Raw genomic sequence first — 23,667 nt, forward strand, 5'->3', positions numbered from 1 at the left:
CAGGATGATTTTTAATGAATTTCTGAAAATTGACATAATTCTATTGTATTGACTGTATTGAATTGAATATAAGTTTCCTTTAATTTCTGAGGAATTCTACAGTAAATCTGGATGAAACTTGGCACACAGGTACAGTAGGTGTCCCAGAGGGGGGATGTGTTGAAAGTTGTACATCAACTACTCAGGATGATTTTTAATGAATTTCTGACATTTCCATAATTGTATTGACTGTATCGGGACGTTACATTGTAATTTGTGCGCGCGCGCACGTGTGCGCGGGTATAGGCTTTCAATCGGCACATAAAGCGAAAAGGCGCTACCGTAAAGAGTGGTGTAAAAGCGCAAGGAAATTTATGCGGCGGATAGGAGGCGGCTGGCTTGACCGCGGCTCACAAATGACGGCTCACTTTACCGCGGTACAGGCAGGGATGACACCAAACAGAGAGAGCACAAACGAAACCCTGGGAAACCAAAACACAACAGCATAATACATAACAATATCAAAAGAAAAAGTACAACAACCAAAAACACTGGGTCACCGACCCAGGACCATGATATTTATTTTCCTTCATGCTTCTCTTTTGGAATTCTGCTCATATATCATCTCTTTTACCTTTATTAGAGTAACGGACTTAAGGAAAAAATTCTGTCCAGTGCTATGGACTGTTTTACCCCAGCAACTATCTGATAAGCTTTCAAAATATACAATAAATTAAAAAAAGTACACAAGTTACACTATAACATTAAACAAACAATGAATTTATTTTGAAGTTTAGGTTCGTTTCTGGTTACGCCCACTGAAATATTTTGAAAGTTGCAGCCGGAAACGTGAGTAGATTTGCCAACTGTTGTGGGGATGCTGAGGAGAGAGCATCCTTCACTGTAGGTTTTCACACACACAGGCCGTGTGTTTTATACGCTGTGATGTTACAACGCCGAGCAGTGTTACATTTTACTTGACTGCCGTGAGTTGCTCTTACACGGAAAACTACGCTTTCAAGCTAAGCTAGGAGCTGACACTCCAAGATTAGCGATGGTGGATTTGTCCGAAGGTGGTGCAGTGTCAGTCGGACACAACAGAGACAGACAGGGATCAGGTTCGGGTAATAATGATAGGATAACGTCGAAGAAGTCGCGAACGAGAAGAGGCAAAAGAGGAAAGAGAAGGAGGAACAAAAAGAACAACAGGAACAAAACGCCACCGCCGTATTTACCACCGGAGGTAGCTACCCTTCTATAGCCTGGGCATGATTATGGGACCTCCAGCCCGCTAAGCTAGCTAGTGATACTGTAGCAAACCATAGTCGAGCGCAGGTTATTTGCGGCTACACTTTGTTTACACCATACAGCTACCTATAACATGGCGGAAAATACTCTTATATGACCTTGATTTTACACAACAATATTTTACCGCTGTCTGGTTTGAAGGAAACTCATTCCACACGCAGAGGCCAGAGATTTTGACGCATTCTCATAAAGTGAAGTGAAGAATTCAGCAATACTAATTCAGCAAAATAATCTGTGTTTTTTTCTACATTTTTATAATAGTCAAATACGTTTTAGCTCGACTGGAGCAAAGTTAAGAATGGTGGGAGATATATGGAATAGCAAACCGTTGAGAAAACATATTAAAATGAAGTACGCAGTGCAAAGGCAATTGACTAGTAATTGAGATACTAATCCACTTAATAAAGGAAGTGGCCTGAGCAATCCATTAGATTGTGATTAATCACAATGTAATTTATCGCAGGAAACTGAAATTGCAGGAGGATTTCACTAAATCAGTGGCTCAAGATTTGGCAGTTCGTCTTGTAATTGGAAGGTTGTTGGTTCAAGCCCCGGCTTGGACAGTCTTGGTTGTTGTGTCCTTGGGCAAGACACTTCACCACTGGTGATGGCCAGAGGGGCCGATGGCGCAATATGGCAGCCTCCCTTCTGTCAATCTGCCCCAGGGCAGCTGTGGCTCCACTGTAGCTTGCCTCCACCAGTGTGTGAATGATTAGTGGAGTTGTAAAGCGCTTTGGGGGTCTCGAAAAGCGCTATATAAATGCAATCCATTATTATTATTAAATCCGGTTGGCAGAAAAGGGCATGCAGTAGGAGGGGCCACATAAGTATGTTTAGCTAAAAGTACGTTTTCTTAACACAGTGATATGTAACAGCACATCTGGAAACCTGACTGTAGTAATAGTGTTTGTTTAGAGTTGATGCTTCACTTAAATAAATACATTAGCAAGATTTTAATGAGAATACACACACACATATATGAATACATCCAGAATACATACATTACTAGATTAATGAAAAGTGTGCGAAGAAAATAAGAAAATGGCCCAAAAAATGTCAGGCCCTGAAAAGTTGAAAAAGCAGAATTTGAGGTTGTCCACTAAATCTTGAAAAAAGCAGATCGATGTAGTTAAATCATTTTGTTTCTTAGTTTTTGTCTGTATGTCTAATACAGAGAAAGATCCAAGATGTAAGGAGTATATAAAGAGTAATCTGCCCTCCAATAAGTAGAATACAGCATATAAATATGACAAATTGCAGATTCAGAGATATATGTATGTGTTTTTCTGACTGTATAAGATGACAAACAAATACAAAGAAAACCTTTCAAACATGAAAACACATTAAGTCAATACATATGCTAAGACCTATACTATGAAACTGACAACAGCATGTTGTAGGTAAACAAGTAGTTGAGACACAATTCTGCTGCTATATGCTATATACCTGCTGTTGAGAAACACACCCACAGTGACCTCTCTGGGTGGCGACTTCTAGTGTTTTAGTTCATCCTGGCAGTGATGAATGACGGCTGAGTGTCTCTGTTACCAACATTCTGGGGAGTTGAACACTTTCTTCTGGATTTGAAAATTGAAAAACTGTTGCCAGGGTGGCAACATACCTTTGACTACATGATCTATGTTATAGTTAGAACAGTTTTGTTCATATCATTAATGTGTTAACTAACCTTATCCCTACATTTCTCTACATTTCCAGGCTGAAGAAGGGAACATTGAATATAAGGTAACTAACCTTCTGTTTCTTATCCAAATTATAGAATAGAATAGAATTAAACTTTATTGTCATTGCACATGTCACAGGTACAGGGCAACGAAATGCAGTTTGCATCCATCCAGAAGTGTTTTAGCCATGATATAGATATATTACAATATATATTAGCAATGATATAGATATGTGAGTATATTACAGAAATGGGTCTATTACGGTATGTAATATGTACACGGTATGAAGTATGTTATGAATATGCTATAACTATAAGTATGTACAGGCTATGAACAGGATATAAATATGAAAAAAAAACTATACAGAAATATGAGATATACAGCTATACAGAAATGTGAACTATGCAAGTTGTAAACACTTGTAGAATTAAAAATTATCGTATGATTATTTACACAGAACTATGCAGTAGTGCAGTTAAGAGGCTATATAAAGTGCTAGTGGTTGTGAGTGGTGGTTCAGTCCATGTTATTATTGTGTGTTTGAGGGTACAGTTGTCCATTGTGTGTGTATGTAGGTGGTTGTGTGTGTGTGTATGTCCAGTCCGTGTGTTAACGTGGGTCAGATGTCAGGAGGCAGAGTTCAGGAGTCTGACAGCTGTGGGGAAGAAGCTGTTCCGGTACCTAGTGGTCTTAGTCCGGAGGCTCCTGTAGCGCCTCCCAGAGGGCAGGAGGGTGAAGAGTCCATGTGATGGGTGACTGGGGTCTTTGATGATTTTCCCAGCCCTCTTCAGACACCGCTTCCTGTAGATGTCCTTTATGGCAGGAAGTGGTGCTCCGGCGATGCGCTGGGCAGTTTTCACGACCCTCTGCAACGCCTTCCGGTCCGAGGCAGAGCAATTCCTGTACCAGACTGTTATACAGTTGGTCAGGATGCTCTCGATGGTGCAGCGATAGAAGTTCACCAGGATGTCTGAGGACAGGTGGTTCTTCCTCAGAGTCCTCAAGAAGAAGAGGCCCTGGTGAGCCTTCTTGACCAGCTTGGAGTAGTTGGTCGTCCAGATGAGATCCTCGGAGATGTGGACTGCCAGGAACTTGAAGCTGCTCACACGCTCCACGGCCGTCCCCTTAATGTGGATGGGTGGATGTGGGTCAGCTATTATGATGTGATGAACTTCTTTTCATTTGTAAGCTGTTAAAGTTTTTTAACCCTCAGCCATAAAAGGTCTTGCCATCACCTGCTGGGCGATGAGCAAGCAGATGGCGTGAACACAAAAGGTTGTGAACGCGATAACTCATGAACGAAGGGATTTAGCTTCAGTTTGATGTCTGCTAAAAGTCTCGAATGAGTTTGAATCTCAGTAGCCTTGACCTCAAGGTCAGATGTCAAGTTTTTAGAAAATCTTGTGAATGTGATAACTCAAGAGAAAGTCCAACTTATTACCACCAGCAGCAACTGTGTGACAGAGAGCATGTTTGGCTACAAATAAAAAAAAAAAAAAAAATAAGAGTCAATTGGTGCTACTAAAAACAGCTATCTGAGAAAGGATTAAATAATTGTGGAAAAGACTAGGAAAATTATGTTGCATATCTTAGATTGATTAGTTAGTTCGTGCACATAAATGGACAAATATTGGGTGATTCCATATTTTTAACCATTTTATGAATAATTAATTCAGCAGTGGGCTAATAAAATGCTTAACATACTAGGAAGGTATTGATAACTACACTAAAAATGTGGTCATCAAAACTGTCACCCAGTGGTGAGGTTGTTGTTAAATGCTGTATATTCTTATTATAGGTATTTTCTTTAGGTTCCTAAAATATCTTCAAAGTTTTGAAATAAACTTGGTGAACCAGCAGGAAGGAACCCGAATTTTGTCTGATTTTAGCCTAATGGCATAAAGGCATCCTTCTTCCTAAGCTCCTTACAGTTCCTAAAATTGATTACTGCCCACTTAAAAACATCAGATTTTTTATCTCTGTCATCTGTTTATGGGCTGGATAGCTGTGCTGAATTAGACCGTCACATGTATTCAGGGTAACTCTGCTCTCATCTGTGAAAACTGCAGTCTGCCAGTGGTGGATCTGCTAATTCTGGTATTCTATGGCATTTTCTATGGCAAATGCCAGTTGGATTCCACTGTGCTGGGCAGGGCCCACTAGAGCAGTGGTTCTCAAAATTTTCACAATGAGTACCACCTCGTCAGTCCAATAATCGACGATGGGCAAAATATCCGCGCATGCGCAGACTTTTTGATGGGCAGAGCAATGTAGTCATGCACGGACTGACATGGACAAACTAATTTCCCCCCAAAAAATTAGGGCTGTCACGATTAACGTGATTAAAATTTTTAACACGCTCAACCAATCTGGACAGCAGAATGAAAAACCTTTGAACGAACTGCCTGAAGTGTGTTGACAGAGACATTTCAGGGATTTTGACTCAGTTTGCGCTCCAGATGGGTTAATTGTTAATCGCGTTAGTCATGATGATGGCACATTAAAGCTGACAGCACTAAAAAAAAATTAAGTATAAACTCGCCAATTTGGGATTTCTTTGGCTTTTAACTGGATGAAAGAGGTAAACCTAAGGATGTAATCAAAGCAGTGTGCTGCTTGTACAGACGTGTTATGCGCGCATAACTTGCATGAGCAGGTACGTGTCCACCATCTGGCTGAGTATGCTAGGCTATCACCAGCTTCTGCAGCTCCATCAACAAGCATTTGGGCACACTCTGAGGAGGGTGCATTTGCTCGCAGATGAAAGAGTTAAAACAGTGTTAGCTCCATCATTATTAGCAAACTTACTCATGGGCAAACAAATAAATAAATCGCTCTTATAAAAACGATCGCTGATGGGCTCAGCCTATTGTCGATAGTAGATATATTCGTCCAATCGCCCAACCCTAGTATGAACCCTACTTCCAGGTCCAAATTGGTCTGCGTTTATTAAGGCTGTTGTGTTTTTAACATGTTTTATTGCTTTGGATCTTGTTCTCTTTAATATGAACAAGCCCCTAAAAAAGGCTGTGATCACTGTCGGCCTTTCTCCGTTTTTATTACCACTGTTCATTTTAAAGCTCAGTTTTTAAAACCTTATGACATAACTACAGCCCAGCCCATGCAGCAGTAAAACTAACCTCATATTGTGGATGGATAATCTCAGTTGTTCTCCTGACTAAAGTTTGGTTTGTTTACAGCATCCTGCCATGCAGTTGTATTGGTCCCTAACCATGGGGAACCCTCACATTAACTTTTATTGAATGGAAAAAGATTAGCGTTCATCCTCCAACTTCACTGTGTTTATATTATGCTAACCATCACATAGCACATCATTATATGCACGCTAGCCCAGCTTTAGTACCTTACAAACGTCATTGCTGTTTAGTTTTCTGACTTCATTTATGTCGGAAGTGATAGCACAGCTGTACGTTTTAATTTTTCAGAAATCCCTCAGTCAGAACATGGTATATTATTTAATCTTAAAAATTTGTGGGGCAGACTTCCCACATACCACTAGAGGGTGGGTGATATTAAAGTCCTGTTATTAGTATATGTGAGGGGGCAAACTCCTCAAGATGGGTGGTGACCATGGTGGCCATTTAGAAGTCGGCCATCTTGGATACAACTTTTGTTTTTTCAATAGGAAGAGGGCCATGTGACACATCAAACTTATTGGTAATGTCACAAGAAAAACAATGGTGTGCTTGGTTTCAACGTAACTTGAACAGGACTTTAATATCACCAACCATTCCCATGTTATTACGGTGTATCCATATAAATGGCCCACCCTGTAGTCTGTTTCTGAGTGTTTGGTCAGAGACATTAACAACAACCCTTATGTAGGTTTTCACTTTCAGTAGTATCAATGTTTGTACAAGTAATGTCTATATGTTGATTCATGGTTTTCTTTGGGGGGGTATCTGCTATAAAAAGACATGGCCAGGAAAATCTCCTTCATATTTTTCTGTGTTTAATCATCAGTTACTTTGACACAATGGCATCTGCTGTGATGCTGATGAGGTCTCAGAAGTGTTAGCTTTATTTATATACCTAGATTTACACTATTTCTCTATTGCAGAAAAAGTGTCACATAGTTTGGAATTAAATATTTGTAATTTACAAGGTTTCGAGGGTGCTTTCGACGGTACGTATCCAAGATAAATGACCATAAGTATATGTTTCTGACAGAGTCAAAATTAAATTGAATATAATCAGGACTTTCTGAATCAGAATTAAAGAATTAAATCCTTCAGTTTTGAAAATCTTGGATTTAGTGTAGCTGACTTTTTTTATTTTACCTCAGAACTCCTATGCAAGCAGTGCTCTAGTTAAACTGTGGCCATTTACTACCTGTATCATTATGTATTTTCTATACTGTAGTTGAAGCTGGTCAACCCCACACAGTACCGCTTTGAGCATCTGGCCACACAGCTGAAGTGGCGACTGCAGGAGGGCCGTGGCGAAGCTGTCTACCAGATAGGAGTAGAAGACAATGGTCTGCTAGTCGGCCTGACTGAGGCTGACATGAAGGCCTCACTCAACACTTTAAAGAAGATGGCAGAGAAGTAGGTCATCTTGTACAATTTATTTGCTGACATTAAGACGTCACCAAAGAATATATATAAGTGTCTTCACTCTGGTGTCACTCATTAGTTTTGGACTCCACAATGTTAGTGTCATGCTGGTTCTTTTGCAGCCAGAAATTACTATGTTTGGAGGACAGGGTGGCATGCTAAGTATCTGTTAAGCTTAGCAAGCTTGGTTAGCAAGCTTCATTCATAATATGGATCAGTGTAACATGTAGATTACTGACCCTGATTTTCTGGGGAAACATCGAACCATTCCCAGGCCATCTGTTGGATGTAATCTCTCCAGTAGGTCCTGGGTCTATGCTGGACATGCCTAGCCTGAAAACTATCCAGGAGGCGACAGTCTCAGCTGGCTCCTTTCAATGTGAAGTAGTATCGGCCTATCTGAGCCCCTCCTGAATAACTGAACTGTTAACAAAAACATCAGGACTAGATTAACAAATTTATTTATCAGCAACAGTGCTTCATCTGGTGACATGACTTGACATGACATAAAAGTTTGGAAGGAGCCACCCAACTCCATCAATATATGTCAAACCATGAGCTCCATGAATCCGTACAGTCTGGCTTCAGAACACACCACAGGACTGAGACTACTCTTATCAAAATAGCTAATGACATCATGACAGATGATTTTGGCCACATCAGTATCCTCAAGTTCCCAGATCTTTCTGCAGCTTTTGGCACTTGTTCTCACACCATCCAGCTTTCACATATATCCAGATATCTTGTCCTCACTGGTACTGTAATCTCCTGCTTTCAGTCCTACCTCTCCAACCCAACACAGTTTGTCAGATGGTCTCTGCCTGTGTTGTTACACACAATGTTATCTCAGCACCAAACCCTCCACCCAGTTCCCCCCGCAATTGCTTGTCAAATGTCTGCATTGCTTCAGAACATGGATGTCATCTAACCTACTTCAGCATCAATAGTAATAAAACTGATCTCTTGGTTCTGGCCCCCAAAGCCCTACTGTGGAAAACTGGTGTTCCACTCATTGTCGCAGACAGACGCCTCCTCTCACTTTCCCCAGAAGTTCACAACCAGGGTGTTGTTTTGGACTCTGCACTTTAAGTCCAGGCTTATATCCAATCTGCCACAATCTCTCTCAACTTTGGCCATCACTCACTGACTCAGATAACTTCATCCATTAAGGCTTTGTCACCACCTGGCTGGATTACTGCAGTCGGGCCCTGTTCAGAATGTCCAGCAACCCCCTGGGCAGGCATTGTCCAAAACTCAGCACTTTCTAACACACACTAAGCTCTGGAATTAGAGAAGGTTCAGTATATCAGTATTGATTATTAAATATGTAATGCGACATATCCCATCGCAATCTTACTTAAAGTACTAAATACCCAACTCTATGCTGTACTCACCATTAGCAGTCTTGCTAATCTTGAATGTTCTAATGTTTGTTTGTTTATTTAATTGTTTTTTGATAGTAATGTAAAGCACTTTTAATTTTTGTAGTTAACTTTCCACACATGACACAGAATGCCTAATTACATTTTCTTAGGTACATAAATCTACAATCATTAGGCAGGTTTCCAGTCACTGTTTGAAATAAATTGAAACTGGGAGAAGCCGTCTAAGAAAAATTATTACTGCTTTGCTCAGTAAATTGATTGGGATCAGTGTAAACTAAATGAAAATTGAATGATAAAACTTAAGTCTTTTTCTTTCATTTCAGAGTCGGGGCTGACATCACTCTCCTCCGAGAGAGGGAGGTTGACTACGACTCAGACAGAAACACGCGCAAAATTGCAGAAGTCCTTGTTCGAAAAGTTCCTGATGATCAGCAGGTAAGAGTCTGTCTGTTACACATGGTAGAGGAAAAAGAGTCCAGTTGAATCTGGCAAAACAACAGTGGTGTCACAGCAATACTCTAAAAAGGATCACAGCATTGCCCATTTAGGCTTTAACTATAGAGAGCACCAAGGGTTCTTTTTTTAAACAGTGCTGTTTAATGGTTATGAAAATATGATCCCATTTTCTGTCTTGCTGTTTTGGTCTGCAACAGTTCCTGGATCTGCGGGTGGCAGTGCTAGGCAATGTGGACTCTGGGAAGTCAACCTTGCTGGGTGTCCTGACACAAGGCGAGTTGGACAATGGACGAGGCCGTGCACGGCTCAACCTTTTCAGACATTTGCATGAGATCCAGACCGGACGCACCTCCAGTATCAGCTTTGAGATCTTGGGCTTCAACAGCAAAGGAGAGGTAATCCCTTTGCCACTTAGGATATTAGCAATATTCAGAAGTTTACATTCACTATGGACATGAATTCATGCTACCTTGAGGCTTTTAGTGATTTCTTTGAACTGTGCTTTTTCCAGGGTGGAATGATTGTACAGTATACATCTTTAATGACTTTATAAACAACAAATTTAAATCTTTTAACAAGTGGTGTAGAGGGTTCTAGTGTCTTTTAACTTGATATAAATTTCTTGTCACATTTTTGGAGCATGCTTTTGGAATGGATAAAGCAGGCCAACATTAAGCTTCAAGGAATGGTCTTTGCCACACCCTCAACACAAAAATATAAATTTGTGGACTATGCTTAAAAGCCAAATTGATTTCAAGAAAATCACTTCAAATACTCTAAAATTCTAGAGAGTGGTCTAATATTCAGCCAGAAGTAGGCCAGGATCTTTTTAATTGCTGCCAGAAGCATCTGGTCAATGTGGGACATTTAACTTTTGTTTGCTCTGTTTTTTGAAACAGCTTTGTAACTTTATTTAAAGTTCAGTTTGAAATTTTGCATAATGCTCTTCTTTTACCATTGCTAAATTATTTAGATATGTTAAGGACTGTATTCTGTTATCTTTTGTTTATTAGTAGGTTCTAAAATATATTTTGCCTTCACAATCTCTAATGAAATCCTGAAAAAAAAAAATAATAAAGATTTATGGTGTATAACAATTTCACCTTTAGAAGCCCAAAATTACCATCATGCCCATGACGAGTGTATGGAAACTTTTCATTACAACTATATATCAGATATTGACTAATTTATTTCATGGGTCATATTTCTGCTTTGTAGATTGGCCTCTCACCATAGTGTTAAATGCAGTGTGTCAGACACAGTGAAGAACTACAGCATTTGAAATTTGGCAAGTATATTTTTAATGTGCTGCCTAATTGATTCTCTACCTGACTCTTAAAAATCAGTCAGGTAGAGAAAAAACACTTTGTGGTTGTTGTTGCCATTGCTGCACACCACAACTCAGGGTATTAGCATATTTATATTTGTAAACAATCCCTGACAATAAACAATCAAACTGTAAAAACAAAACAAAAGACGTGTTTTATTTCAATTCTGTCCTTTGGTGCAGCCTGTCTTGTATGTTACCTGTAAAAGGTTGTGAACTACAGTGAGTCCAGGACAGCTGAGGAGATCTGCGAAAGTTCTTCCAAGATGATCACCTTCATCGACCTTGCAGGACACCACAAGTATTTAAAGACCACCATCTTCGGCCTCACAAGTTATTGCCCTGACTTTGCCATGCTGGTGGTGAGCGCTAACACTGGTATTGGTAAGTAGCCTGTATTTTGTTTTTTGTGTTTTTTTAATATCTAAAACCTGTGGGTAAGCCACAGATTTACATATCCAGTCAATTGAGAACATGCAAACTCCAGAAAAAATGGCCCAGGAATACCAAGAACCTTTTTAGAGACTTAACAACTGCATCACTATGTCCAAAAGATAAAAATTCTATGTGTAAATTTTGTAGGAATATTGTTTCTAGTTGGACGTGATTGTAGCAGGGTTCTTTTGCTCTTCCAGTGCCTTAACGCAAACTGATACAGTGGGGCAAAAGTATTTAGTCAGCCACCGATTGTGCAAGTTCCCCCACCTAAAATGATGACAGAGGTCAGTAATTTGCACCAGAGGTACACTTCAACTGTGAGAGACAGAATGTGAAAAAAAAAATCCATGAATCCACATGGTAGGATTTGTAAAGAATTTATTCGTAAATCAGGGTGGAAAATAAGTATTTGGTCAATAACAAAAATACAACTCAATACTTTGTAACATAACCTTTGTTGGCAATAACAGAGGTCAAACGTTTACTATAGGTCTTTACCAGGTTTGCACACACAGTAGCTGGTATTTTGGCCCATTCCTCCATGCAGATCTTCTCGAGAGCAGTGATGTTTTGGGGCTGTCGCCGAGCAACACGGACTTTCAACTCCCGCCACAGATTTTCTATGGGGTTGAGGTCTGGAGACTGGCTAGGCCACTCCAGGACTTTCAAATGCTTCTTACGGAGCCACTCCTTTGTTGCCCGGGCGGTGTGTTTTGGATCATTGTCATGTTGGAAGACCCAGCCTCGTTTCATCTTCAAAGTTCTCACTGATGGAAGGAGGTTTTGGCTCAAAAGCTCACGATACATGGCCCCATTCATTCTGTCCTTAACACGGATCAGTCGTCCTGTCCCCTTGGCAGAAAAACAGCCCCATAGCATGATGTTTCCACCCCCATGCTTCACAGTAGGTATGGTGTTCTTGGGATGCAACTCAGTATTCTTCTTCCTCCAAACACGACGAGTTGAGTTTATACCAAAAAGTTCTACTTTGGTTTCATCTGACCACATGACATTCTCCCAATCCTCTGCTGTATCATCCATGTGCTCTCTGGCAAACTTCAGACGGGCCTGGACATGCACTGGCTTCAGCAGCGGAACACGTCTGGCACTGCGGGATTTGATTCCCTGCTGTTGTAGTGTGTTACTGATGGTGACCTTTGTTACTTTGGTCCCAGCTCTCTGCAGGTCATTCACCAGGTCCCCCCGTGTGGTTCTGGGATCTTTGCTCACCGTTCTCATGATCATTTTGACCCCACGGGATGAGATCTTGCGTGGAGCCCCAGATCGAGGGAGATTATCAGTGGTCTTGTATGTCTTCCATTTTCTGATGATTGCTCCCACAGTTGATTTTTTTCACACCAAGCTGCTTGCCTATTGTAGATTCACTCTTCCCAGTCTGGTGCAGGTCTACAATACTTTTCCTGGTGTCCTTCGAAAGCTCTTTGGTCTTGGCCATGGCGGAGTTTGGAGTCTGACTGTTTGAGGCTGTGGACAGGTGTCTTTTATACAGATGATGAGTTCAAACAGGTGCCATTCATACAGGTAACGAGTGGGGGACAGAAAAGCTTCTTACAGAAGACGTTACAGGTCTGTGAGAGCCAGAGATTTTCCATGTTTGAGGTGACCAAATACTTATTTTCCACCCTGATTTACAAATAAATTCTTTACAAATCCTACCATGTGGATTCATGGATTTTTTTTTTTCACATTCTGTCTCTCACAGTTGAAGTGTACCTCTGGTGCAAATTACTGACCTCTGTCATCATTTTAAGTGGGGGAACTTGCACAATCGGTGGCTGACTAAATACTTTTTTGCCCCACTGTACGTTATGAACAGAGCAGGTTTCTCTTTGATTGTGTAGGGTTTCATTTGATGAAGACATTATCTAGGAGTTAGTTGGATAAAAGAGGTGTCATGACGTGGTATAAAAGATACAAGAAACAAATGAGATGTGTTGTCTGTCCAAACACACTTGTATTCTACCTGTCGGGATCACTTGGAACCCCGGGCGAGCAGATACTAAAAAGCACCTGGTAACAGGAACTAATGGAAAACCCTATAAAAACTGGCAAACCGTGCCGACTTGCTCTGAGTAGGTACTAATGGAAAAAGGGCTTTGAATTTTGTTTTTATAATTATTCTTTACTTGCTTTCAGACCATTATGCGACCATCTGCAGCTGAAAGAATAAAAACTAAAACTGTCTTATGCAAATTTAAACATTAGTCAAACAGAATACTCATCTACACCTCATCAGATTCTTCCGTGACTTAATGATAGAGGCATTGACAAGTCTGTTAACACACCCAGCATTTTTACAAGCTTTCCTTCATGTGTCAAATAGGCTACACTTTAGTGATAAAGCACCTCTTTTCTGGTCTTACTAACCTATAACATTTAAGACACAGAGTGATTTTAACAATAATCGACTAGGGCTGCTCAATTAATCGAATTTTAATCACGATTACGATCTGGGCTTTCAACGATCATTAAAAATGACTGAGCCGATTATTAGCCCCTCCCTCATTTATCCGCGACACCTTAAAGGCCGGTCCGTGAAAATATTGTCGGGCATAAACCGGTCCGTGGCGCAAAAAAGGTTGGAGACCGCTGATTAAGAGGACCCGAGGGAAGCTCGGAAAGCTAAGCAGAAGTTATTTGGAGAGTGACTGCCGTTGGTTGAAAAGAGAGTTTAAAAAAAAAAACTTCAGTGGTGTTGCACACTATTTTATATTATTTTTTTAAAGTCATTGTTAACCCTTTAAAGCCGGTCAGAGCTGCATGCTCCGTTTTGCGTAACTATTGTTAAATCCCTGTAGAACCTGAACCGTGTAAGCTAGCGCAATAATTTGTTTTGCATATGAAACCGGAGGAGTTGTACTTACATCTGATGCCATCAGCTTGTCCTCGGTCACGGTTTCGTTCCACATATAGCTTTGCAAAAATTGCATAAAAAGCGCTTGCAGGAACAAAAACATAATATTCCAGAAACACGCTTTGCCGTTCCTATCAGCTGTTCGTAACACTTCCCACAGTGAAATGATGCACATGCTGTTTTCTTTGCAAATTTGCATCATAGGATTGTTTTTTGTTTTTCCTGCAGTATATAAAAATTGCTGTATCTCCAAAATAAAACTATGAAGACACTCAAAATAAATTTCCTGTTGTTGTAAACTATTTTTTGCAACTTTATTGTATTTAAAGTTTTGAGGGATAAACCTCTTAAATTTCTCCAAGTAGAAATATATGTAAACAAAACAAAAGCGATTTTCAATTTTTTTTGTAGTTTATTGCACTTTTTTGCAATTTATGTAATTACTATGGACTTAATGCATACATATTATTAAAATATGGGCTATAACAGTTGTATTGATGTATAGCAACTTGAAATGCTCCCACAAATGGCACTACAGCATGTAAAAAAAATATAAGCTCTGGTGGACTTGCTTCTATAGTAGGTCTTAAAGGGTTAAATAAATATCGTCAAATAATCGTGATCTCAATTTCAGTGAAAATAATCGTGATTATCATTTTTGCCATAATCGAGCAGCCCTATAATCGACTATACAGTAATTTTTTCCCTCTCCACTTCTAATCCTGGTTACCAGTGTTTGGGTAAGTGAATCCAGATAACTGACAGATACTCTAGGTATGTTTAACTCACTTCATAGTACAGAGTCCAGGCCTCTGACTACTTTCTAGGCACAAATAATTTGAATATTTAAAAATTAAATAGAATTGTTCTCACTTGGATCCAACTGCCTTGTAACGTTTAGATTTCCTATGCACATAAGATGCGAAACATCACAAGACAAGTGTTCTGGGTAATTGAGTATTTTATTTGTTTCCTTCATCCAGCTGGTACAACTAGGGAACACCTGGGCTTGGCCATGGCGCTGAAAGTTCCTATCTTCATTGTAGTCAGTAAAGTGGACCTGTGTTCCCGAGGCACTGTGGAGCGAACAGTCAGACAACTAGAGCGAGTTCTGAAGCAGCCAGGCTGCAACAAGGTGCCTATGGTGGTGTTGAACCCTGACGATGCTGTGAGTGCAGCACAGCAGTTCACCCAGTCCACATGGTGAGTAAAAATACTCAATACTTATCAGCTACTGTGTATGGCGGGGAATAGCTTAATTGTACAGTGTATACAGCAGTATAAACAAAATTCACTAATATATAGATAAAGCAGTATATAGTGCTGCAGAAATGATAAGTGAAGGTCATGGAAATACTGCTACGATACACAAAGCACAAAATAGCTGTTCTATAATGGATGATAACATTTTCGGAAAACTTGTTTAAAGTCGAATTCATAAATCGCATTGCATTTTGGGTAATCACCACAATGTTGTTGTTCATGCACATCCAAAGCAAAGACTGACACCAACAGGTAATACGGAGGAAAATAAACTAATTAACACTAATATTAATATTGCACTGTAATAGTGACCTTGCATGGTCTACCTACAGTGGGATGCAAAAGTTTGGCCAACCTTGTTAATAGTCATTATTTTCCTGTATAAATCGTTGGTTGTTACAATAATAAATGTCAGTTAAATATATCATATAGGAGACACACACAGTTAGGGCTGGGCGATATGGCCTAAAATCCATATCGCGATATAATTTGAAGCACGTGCGGTAACGATATATATCGCGATATATTCTTTTCTTCTGTTTAACATATTTTCCACACTATAAGGCACACTTAAAATCCTTTAATTTTCTCAAAAATTGAGTGTGTCTCATGTATGAATTCTGGTTGTGCTTACTGACCTCGAACCGATTTTGGCGTGCAGAAATCTGTTAAAAAATGTTTTGATGGATTGTCAGAGCATTACGGCTGCCGTAGTAAGGAGCTTCGCGGAGTAATCCGGGTCCAAAACTCCGTCTGCTTCAGGTCCCAAAGTCAAACGAACACTGAGAGAAAGGAGAATCATTTCTCCTCTTATCCGTTCGTACGGATTTCCAGCACCCGTACGAACCCTGAAAATCATCAGCGTTGCTGCTTTAGCAGGTGTAACAATTAAGTTTAACATCCAGGCATCCACGAAAACAGAATTTATTAAATTTAACGGAGTTAGAAGTTAACAGGAAGTTAGCTCGCTAGTTTCCACCTAAACATGACATACCATGTTCTGACTGAGAGATTTTTGAAACTAATTAAAACGTACAGCTCTGCTACCACTTCCAACATAAATGAAGACAGAAAACTAAACAGCAGTGGCGTTTGCAGGGTTACTAAAGTTGGACTACCTGGTATATAATGTTGTGCTACATGATTGCTAGCGACACAGCTATGTTAGCATAACATTAGCACAGTGAAGCTGGAGGATGAACGCCAACTTTTTTCCACTCGATAAATTTATTTATTTAGTTTATTTTATCACTACCTGTCATTTATTGCAGATTACTTGTATTTGCTTAATTGTTTACTAAATGTTTGAGGTGTGAAAGAAACTGCAAAGTATGGGTGTGTGTGGTTGAAGGATGTGTTCGTGCATGTGCATGCGCGAGAAGGGGGAGGCGCGAACAGTTTTCTTGTAAAACAAAGGGGGGCCTAGCAAAAAAAGTTTGGGAACCACTGGTTTAGGGGAAGGATAAAGAAAGCTGTCTCAGAGATTTAAGCTGTCTGTTTCCACAGTTAGGAACATATTGAGAAAATGGAAGACCACAGGCTCTGTTCAAGTTAAGGCTCAAAGTGGCAAGAAAGTGACCAAGAAAAATCTCGGATAGACAGAAGTGATGAATGGTGAACAGTCAGAGTCAACCCACAGACCAGCACCAAAGACCTACAACATTATCTTGCAGCAGATGGAGTCACCGTGCATCGTTCAACCATTCGACGCACTTTACGCAAGGAGATGCTGTATGCGAGAGTGATGCAGAGGAAGCCTTTTCTCCGCCCACAGCACAAACAGAGCCGCTTGAGGTTTGCTAAAGCACATTTGGACAAGCCAGCTTCATTCTGGAATAAGGTGCTGTGGACTGATGAAACTAAAATTGAGTTATTTGGGCATAACAAGGGGCGTTATGCATGGAGGAAAACGAACACAGCATTCCAAGAAAAACACCTGCTACCTACAGTAAAATATGGTGGTGGTTCCATCATGCTGTGGGGCTGTGTGGCCAGTGCAGGGACTGGGAATCTTGTCAAAGTTGAGGGACACATGGATTCCAGTCAGTATCAGCAGATTCTGGAGACCAATGTCCAGGAATCAGTGACAAAGCTGAAGCTGCGCCGGGATCTTTCAACGACCTGAAACACTGCTCAAAATCCACTAAGGCATTCATGCAGAGGAACCAGTACAACGTTCTGGAACGGCCATCTCAGCCCCCAGACCTGAATATTATTGAAAATCTGTGGTGTGAGTTAAAGAGAGCTGTCTATGTTTGGAAGCTATTAAACCTGAATGAACTAGAGATGTTTTATAAAGAGGAATGGTCGAAAATAACTTCAACCACAATCCAGACTTTCATTGGAACCTACAGGAAGCGTTTAGAGGCTGTAATTTCTCAAATATCACTGTGTGTGTCTGCTATATGATATGTTCAACTGACGTTTTTTATTATAACAACCAACGATTTACACAGGAAAATAATGACTATGTAGTAGTTGCACTAAACTGTATTGTAAATCTTAAAAGTAAAAGTCATTCATACATGAAATACTTTTATGTCTTTTGTTGTGGCTCAGTATTTGATTACAGCACTTTGTGTTCTGTTGCAGGAGCAGGAGCTTGTAGTTACTTTGTTCTCCATTGATACTGGTCAGAGATTTCCACAACAACTTTTATGTGTCTGAGGTGTAACATTGTGTGTAGTATCTGTATTATCCCATTATCAACTTGTATTTCTATTAAGAACGGTTTTGTGTTGGTGAATTCACAATCTATTCATGATCGTGAATTCACTTATCTGTATGTCCACAGTGGAAAAATATTACACTTGATGATGTACTTAATTGAATTTTCACTTCACTGTGTGTGTGTGTGTGTGTGTGTGTGTGTGTGTGTGTGTGTGTGTGTGTGTGTGTGTGTGTGTGTGTTTGGCTGGATGCACATTTGCAGCATTACACCCATCTTCACCCTTTCCAGTGTGTCTGGTGAGAATCTGGACCTCCTGAAGGTTTTTTTGAACATCCTTCCTCCACTGAGCAACAGCAAGGAGCAGGAAGAGCTGATGCAGCAGCTCACTGAGTTTCAGGTATCCAAACCCACGTACACACATGTGCTTTTTTTTCCATCACTTCTTTTTTTTTTCATTTTTTATTTTTTTATAAACAATCATATATCTATGTCTATACATACACATTTATATACCTAAATAAGTATATTCAGAGGAGGGAAGGAGGGGAAAAAAAAAAACCCCAAAGCAAACAAGTATTTAACTGTAGCTACACCAAATAGTGCCATTACTGGGTCTGGGGGGAGCTGTTTTTTAAAAATATCAGACAAAGTTTTAAATATTTTAGACCAATAGGTAGCGATATTAGGACATGTCCAAAACATATGTGACAATGAGGCAGAATTCTGGCCACATCGATCACATCTTGAGTCAGCCCCTGGAAACATCCTTGAAACCTTCAATTTAGACAGATGGAGCCTATGCAGGACCTTAAATTGTAGTAGTCCGTGCCTGCAGCAGACAGAAGTGGAGTGAACCAGTTCTTGTGCCTTAGTCCATTGATCTTTAGTGATGTTAGTAGCCAGTTCTTCACTCCAAGCATTTCTCAAGTGGTCCAATGTAGTTGTACTGTCTATTTGCAAAAGTTGGTTGTAGATCCTAAAAATGGCTCCTTTCTTTAGCCGGTTCATTAGGAACAGATCATCTGAAACTAGCTTTTGTGGTTCATTGGGAAAGGATGGAAACGTTTCTTTAATAAAATGACGTATTTGTAAATACTTGAAAAAATCTCTGTTTTCTATGGAAAATTTTTGCTGAAGTTGTTGAAACGAAGGAAAAAGATTATCAATAAACAGATCCTTGATTGTGTGTATCCCTTTGGAAGTCCATAGCTGGAATGTTAATCCTGAGAGCAATGTGTATGCTTGATTATGAATTAATGGTGTAAAGATTGAACATTGACGCCAATGAAAATGCTTTCTAATTTGAGACCAAATTTTTAGTGAGTCAGACACTACTGGATTTTTACATTTATGCTTACCCAGATCTGAGTTTGAATGAACCAAAGATTTAAGAGTATTAGAGAAAAAAGTCATACTTTCCATCCGTTCCCAATCAGGTCTATGTTCCCCGCCCCAGAATGACATACAACGTATATTACAGGCCCAATAATAAAACTGAAAACAAGGCAACCCCATTCCTCCTGTAATCTTGGATCTTTGGAGAAATATCTTTTTTATTCTGGGTGTCTTCTTGTTCCAGATAAACTGAGAGATTAACTGGTCTATTTTCTTAAAAAAAGTTTTTGTGATCAATATTGGGATACATCGAAACAAAAATAAAAATTTGGGTAAAGTGCTCGTCCTAATGATATTTACTCGGCCAGCAAGCGAGATGGGCAGTTTAGACAGTCTTTCCAAGTTCTGTTCAGTTTGATGGTATAAATTAATAAAATTATGTTTGAAAAGGCCAGAGAATTCACGGGTTACAGTTATTCCAAGATATTTGAAGATATTTGAGATTGTAAAAGGAAACGAGATCAATGTAGCGCTATCAAATTTTTCTAAAGAACTAATCGGAAACAATATGCTTTTTGTTAAGTTGATTTTGTATCCAGAAATTTTCCCAAATTCAGTTAGAACTGTCATAATTTTTGGCAATGATTTAGTAGGGTCAGTGATATATAGCAACATTTTTCCATCACTTCTGGTGACATAGCCCTGACTTAAATTAATTTCCTTGAGATTTACTTTATCCTCAGTATAACTCTACCCAGTACTTCATTATTGAACATGCATCGGTTAAACCCAATAGTCATTGGTTTTAACCGATGCATGACACTAGAGATGGACCGATCCGATATTACGTATCGGTATCGGTCCAATACTGACCTAAATTACTGGATCGGATATCGGAGAGAAATAAAAAATTTAATCCGATCCATTAAATATCACAAAAGCACCTCACAAAACTTGTGACATGGCGTAACTCGGCTCATAGCCTTAGCACGTCGAGCAGTATGCGTCACGTGATAGAGCGGCTGTGGCGTGCGAGACCTCTCAGTGGTCTGGTTGAGTATTTGGAGCCTCACTACCAAACCGGCATTTCATCTCCGAGAAAGTGATCCCAGAGAGAAGTAAAGCAAGTTCATAAGTTCATCTCTGAATGTTTGTAAAGCATTCCCACGTTAAGCTTAACAACCGATATATGGAGCGACTGCCTCTCTCTCCCCCTCCCTCTCCTGTCACTACTTCAATCATGAAACTGATCAATAATCGGCTGATCGGCTTTTCTGTCACGACTCCGTCTCTCTTGTTTCTTTATCGCCCACTTTGCGCAAGAAAGAGGCTAAACAACAGCAGCAGGTTTAAGCTTGATAAGCTGTTCTTAGAATTTATTTAATATTACACCAGGATCCTTTTCTGCGTAGCTGATGGCTGGTAACTGTGCAGGGGTGGGTCTAGCAAAGTTTCCCCAGGGGGGCAGGTAGGGCATTAACAGGAAAAGGAGGGCACAATGAAATGCTTTTCTGTCTTATTCTCATTTAAAATGTCTAGCTTTTAATAAATAACTATCTGAATCATACACCCAAAGTTTTAATGTGATGTAAAATGTATAGAAGTCCATTACTGTATATAGTAACTATTAAGTCTAATATACCCTAGTAAGCCAAAGTACTTTTTCCTTTGGGAAGGTTCCATCTGTGCAGTCTGCAAATTTGTTGAAGAAAGATGTTGAATCTATTTAATTATTCTTGAAAAAGGTTAGGTTGCTTAATATTTCCGCTAAGTACTCTTTAAAATACCAGAATAGGGAGGATGACACCATCCTCCCTATTCTGGTATTTTTAGGTTTAAGTTTATTTATTACACGGCGTGCTGCGGGGAAAAGCCTGTTCTAACGTTTGAGTCTAAGGTTTATTTTTTAGCACCTGGCGGCTCTTTTTTGCTTCTCATCTGTAAACACTCTGCACACTCTTTAACGGGATTCAGTTTATTTTGAAAAGTCTCAACAGGATCTTGAACTTTATTGTGAAAGGTTTATGTGCAAAACAAACAAGCGGATGGTGGAGCTACGCCATGGTTTTAACCTCGTTGTTGCTAACGACAACGCGTAAAAACAGTTGCTTGTCCATCTGTGGTGTGGTTATATTAAACATAAGAGAAAGAGAGAACTTTATGAAATTGATATAGCCACTACAATGACCATCAAAATCATGAAAATATTGCCATAAACAGTTTATTTTGCGACACCACGAAACAAACGATAGCATAATAGGAAACGATAGACATTTTTATATTGTTATATCAAACAGCCCTAGTACCCGAAACTTTATTAATTTTAACCTAACCTTAACCTAACTCTAACTTTTCTTTAACTTTAATTTTACTTTATTGCCTTCACGCCACAGTTTAGCTGCCTGGGGACCATATGAGGGGAATTGAGATACCTCTCACAACTTAACCTCCTATAACCGTACACCAAACCAAGTTTGAACTTAAATGTAATTATTTCCCTTACAGATATTTTGACATTTGAAATATTTATTTCCTTATATACGTGTGTATATAAAGAAGTTGAGTTCCCACAGTACCAAAACAGATATGTCTCCCCACAACATCAGTTCAATAACTAGAGATCATTTGGATGATATGAACATGATTTACTGTGACAGATAAACTAATGTATTTGGCGATTAGACTCTGATGGACCATCATGGCAGAAAAGATTCTCAGGCGTGACAAGAGTTAGGATAAGACCTCTCCCAGTCTAGATGGTTGTGGTGAGGAAGATGGAGCTCTGATCGGGTTACACGAATGAGAACCTGAAAGAGGGAATGACAGAGCACTGAGATTTAAACCACACAGAGTGGCTGATTGGCTTTAAAGAAGGCGGGCAAGAAGATGATTGGATTAGTGTAATGATGACAGTACTGAGTTTCACAGCATGGGAAAGTGGCAGTGGAGTAACGAACAGGCTAGCAGCCAAACACTCAGGAAAGCAAGCAGATGAATTATTACATTACTGCAGCTGCACTTGCAGTCTTACTACCACTCTTCATTGTGCAGCATCTGTTTACCACAGTGTAAGTAGAGGCCAGGGGTCGGCAACCTCTTTAGTCCTTGTAGTGCGGCTCCGTGTGGTTTGGGCAAACAAATTAGAAGTATTTAGCTGAAGTGTAATTTATTTATGTTAGTTCTTTTTTAATTGGAAGATTATTGTGATATTGAAATATAAAAATACAATTATATTCTATTATTTTTTCATCGCTCAAAATAAGCGTCACACTCGCGGAAGCCGGTGTACCCGCCGAAACGCCGCGCATTTATCGAGACTTTCAACCCCAGGTAGGCCAATTATAGATCCACATTATGTCAGCAGCTCCACCGTGAACTACGTTAAAGACAAACACCGCTCACGCCTCACAGATGGCAGCTTACAGTCCTGCGTAAAGATGAAAGTCACTTCGTACAGCCCCGATTTGCAGACGCTGTGCGCAGAGGTTCAGGAGCAGAAGTCCCATTGTAAACATATCACAGCAGACCCGGCGATGTTTGCATGAACATGCTTTTCAGCATCTCTTTATTGACCACTTTTCACACACGGTTGCTGACGCATACAGACGGCTGTAGCTTTTCAGCTCACAGCCCGACATATACCAACAACAACACAACAGCATAGATAGCGCAGACGTTAAGGCGGTGAGGCGTGATCGTGGGTGCCGCTCAGGTGCGTCGGCCTCTCCTGCAGCGGCGCTGCAGACCACACCCCGCCACACACATTAACCAGGAAAAATACATATTTAGGCAGAATTTTGCAAATATCTATTTTTCCTCTTTTAGCAGCATAGTGCTTTTTTAAAAATCAGGTCAAGGCTCCAAAAGCCCAAAGGCGATATAAGGGTGGCGGCTCACAGCAGTTTTTGTTCACTACTTGGATCATTTTCGTTCAGCTGGGTGTCTTTCCTTTTGTTATATTTCTTTAAGAGTTCAAAATGTGTTAATTACATAAATAAAATGTAATTTTCTCTGTAGCACTTCATGGATTTCATAAGCAACACACCTTAGTTGTTCACACAAAGCATAAAGGTAAAAAACAATATATACAGTGTTATCTTCATTTCAGATGTCAAAAAGTATTTGCGGCTCCCAGTGTTTTCTTTTGCGTGGAAACCAGGTCCAAATGGCTCTTTGGGTCTTAAAGGTTGCTGACCCCTGGCACAGGGTAAAGAATGTGTTAGGTAGTAACTGTGGTGGGCCCAGAACACGCAGACACCAGGGGTTTCACAGTGACAGTGTTGTGTTTACAGTGACTGTGTTTTATTCACAGTGACAGAGAGAGAAAACACAAACACAGTTCGGGGGTGTGCAGGAAAACTGGCAGGGCAC

At 40.0% G+C, this 23,667-nt stretch overlaps 1 protein-coding gene across 1 annotated transcript in view; it reads left to right on the forward strand.

Annotated features, from left to right (window-relative positions):
- The first annotated feature begins 823 nt into the window (after nt 1-823).
- The window catches only part of gtpbp2b (GTP binding protein 2b), a 30,058-nt gene continuing 7,214 nt past the window's right edge, over nt 824-23,667 (forward strand). The window contains exons 1-8 of the mRNA XM_082536489.1: nt 824-1,222; nt 3,004-3,030; nt 7,353-7,537; nt 9,255-9,366; nt 9,585-9,782; nt 10,924-11,098; nt 15,011-15,230; nt 18,223-18,358. Coding sequence (XP_082392615.1) covers nt 1,034-1,222; nt 3,004-3,030; nt 7,353-7,537; nt 9,255-9,366; nt 9,585-9,782; nt 10,924-11,098; nt 15,011-15,230; nt 18,223-18,358 — 1,242 coding nt within the window. The 5' untranslated portion in view covers nt 824-1,033. The remainder of the gene's footprint in view (nt 1,223-3,003; nt 3,031-7,352; nt 7,538-9,254; nt 9,367-9,584; nt 9,783-10,923; nt 11,099-15,010; nt 15,231-18,222; nt 18,359-23,667) is intronic.

Source organism: Aulonocara stuartgranti (assembly GCF_965226115.1).
Source record: "Aulonocara stuartgranti genome assembly, chromosome: 6".
In the NCBI taxonomy this organism is placed as follows: domain Eukaryota; kingdom Metazoa; phylum Chordata; class Actinopteri; order Cichliformes; family Cichlidae; genus Aulonocara; species Aulonocara stuartgranti.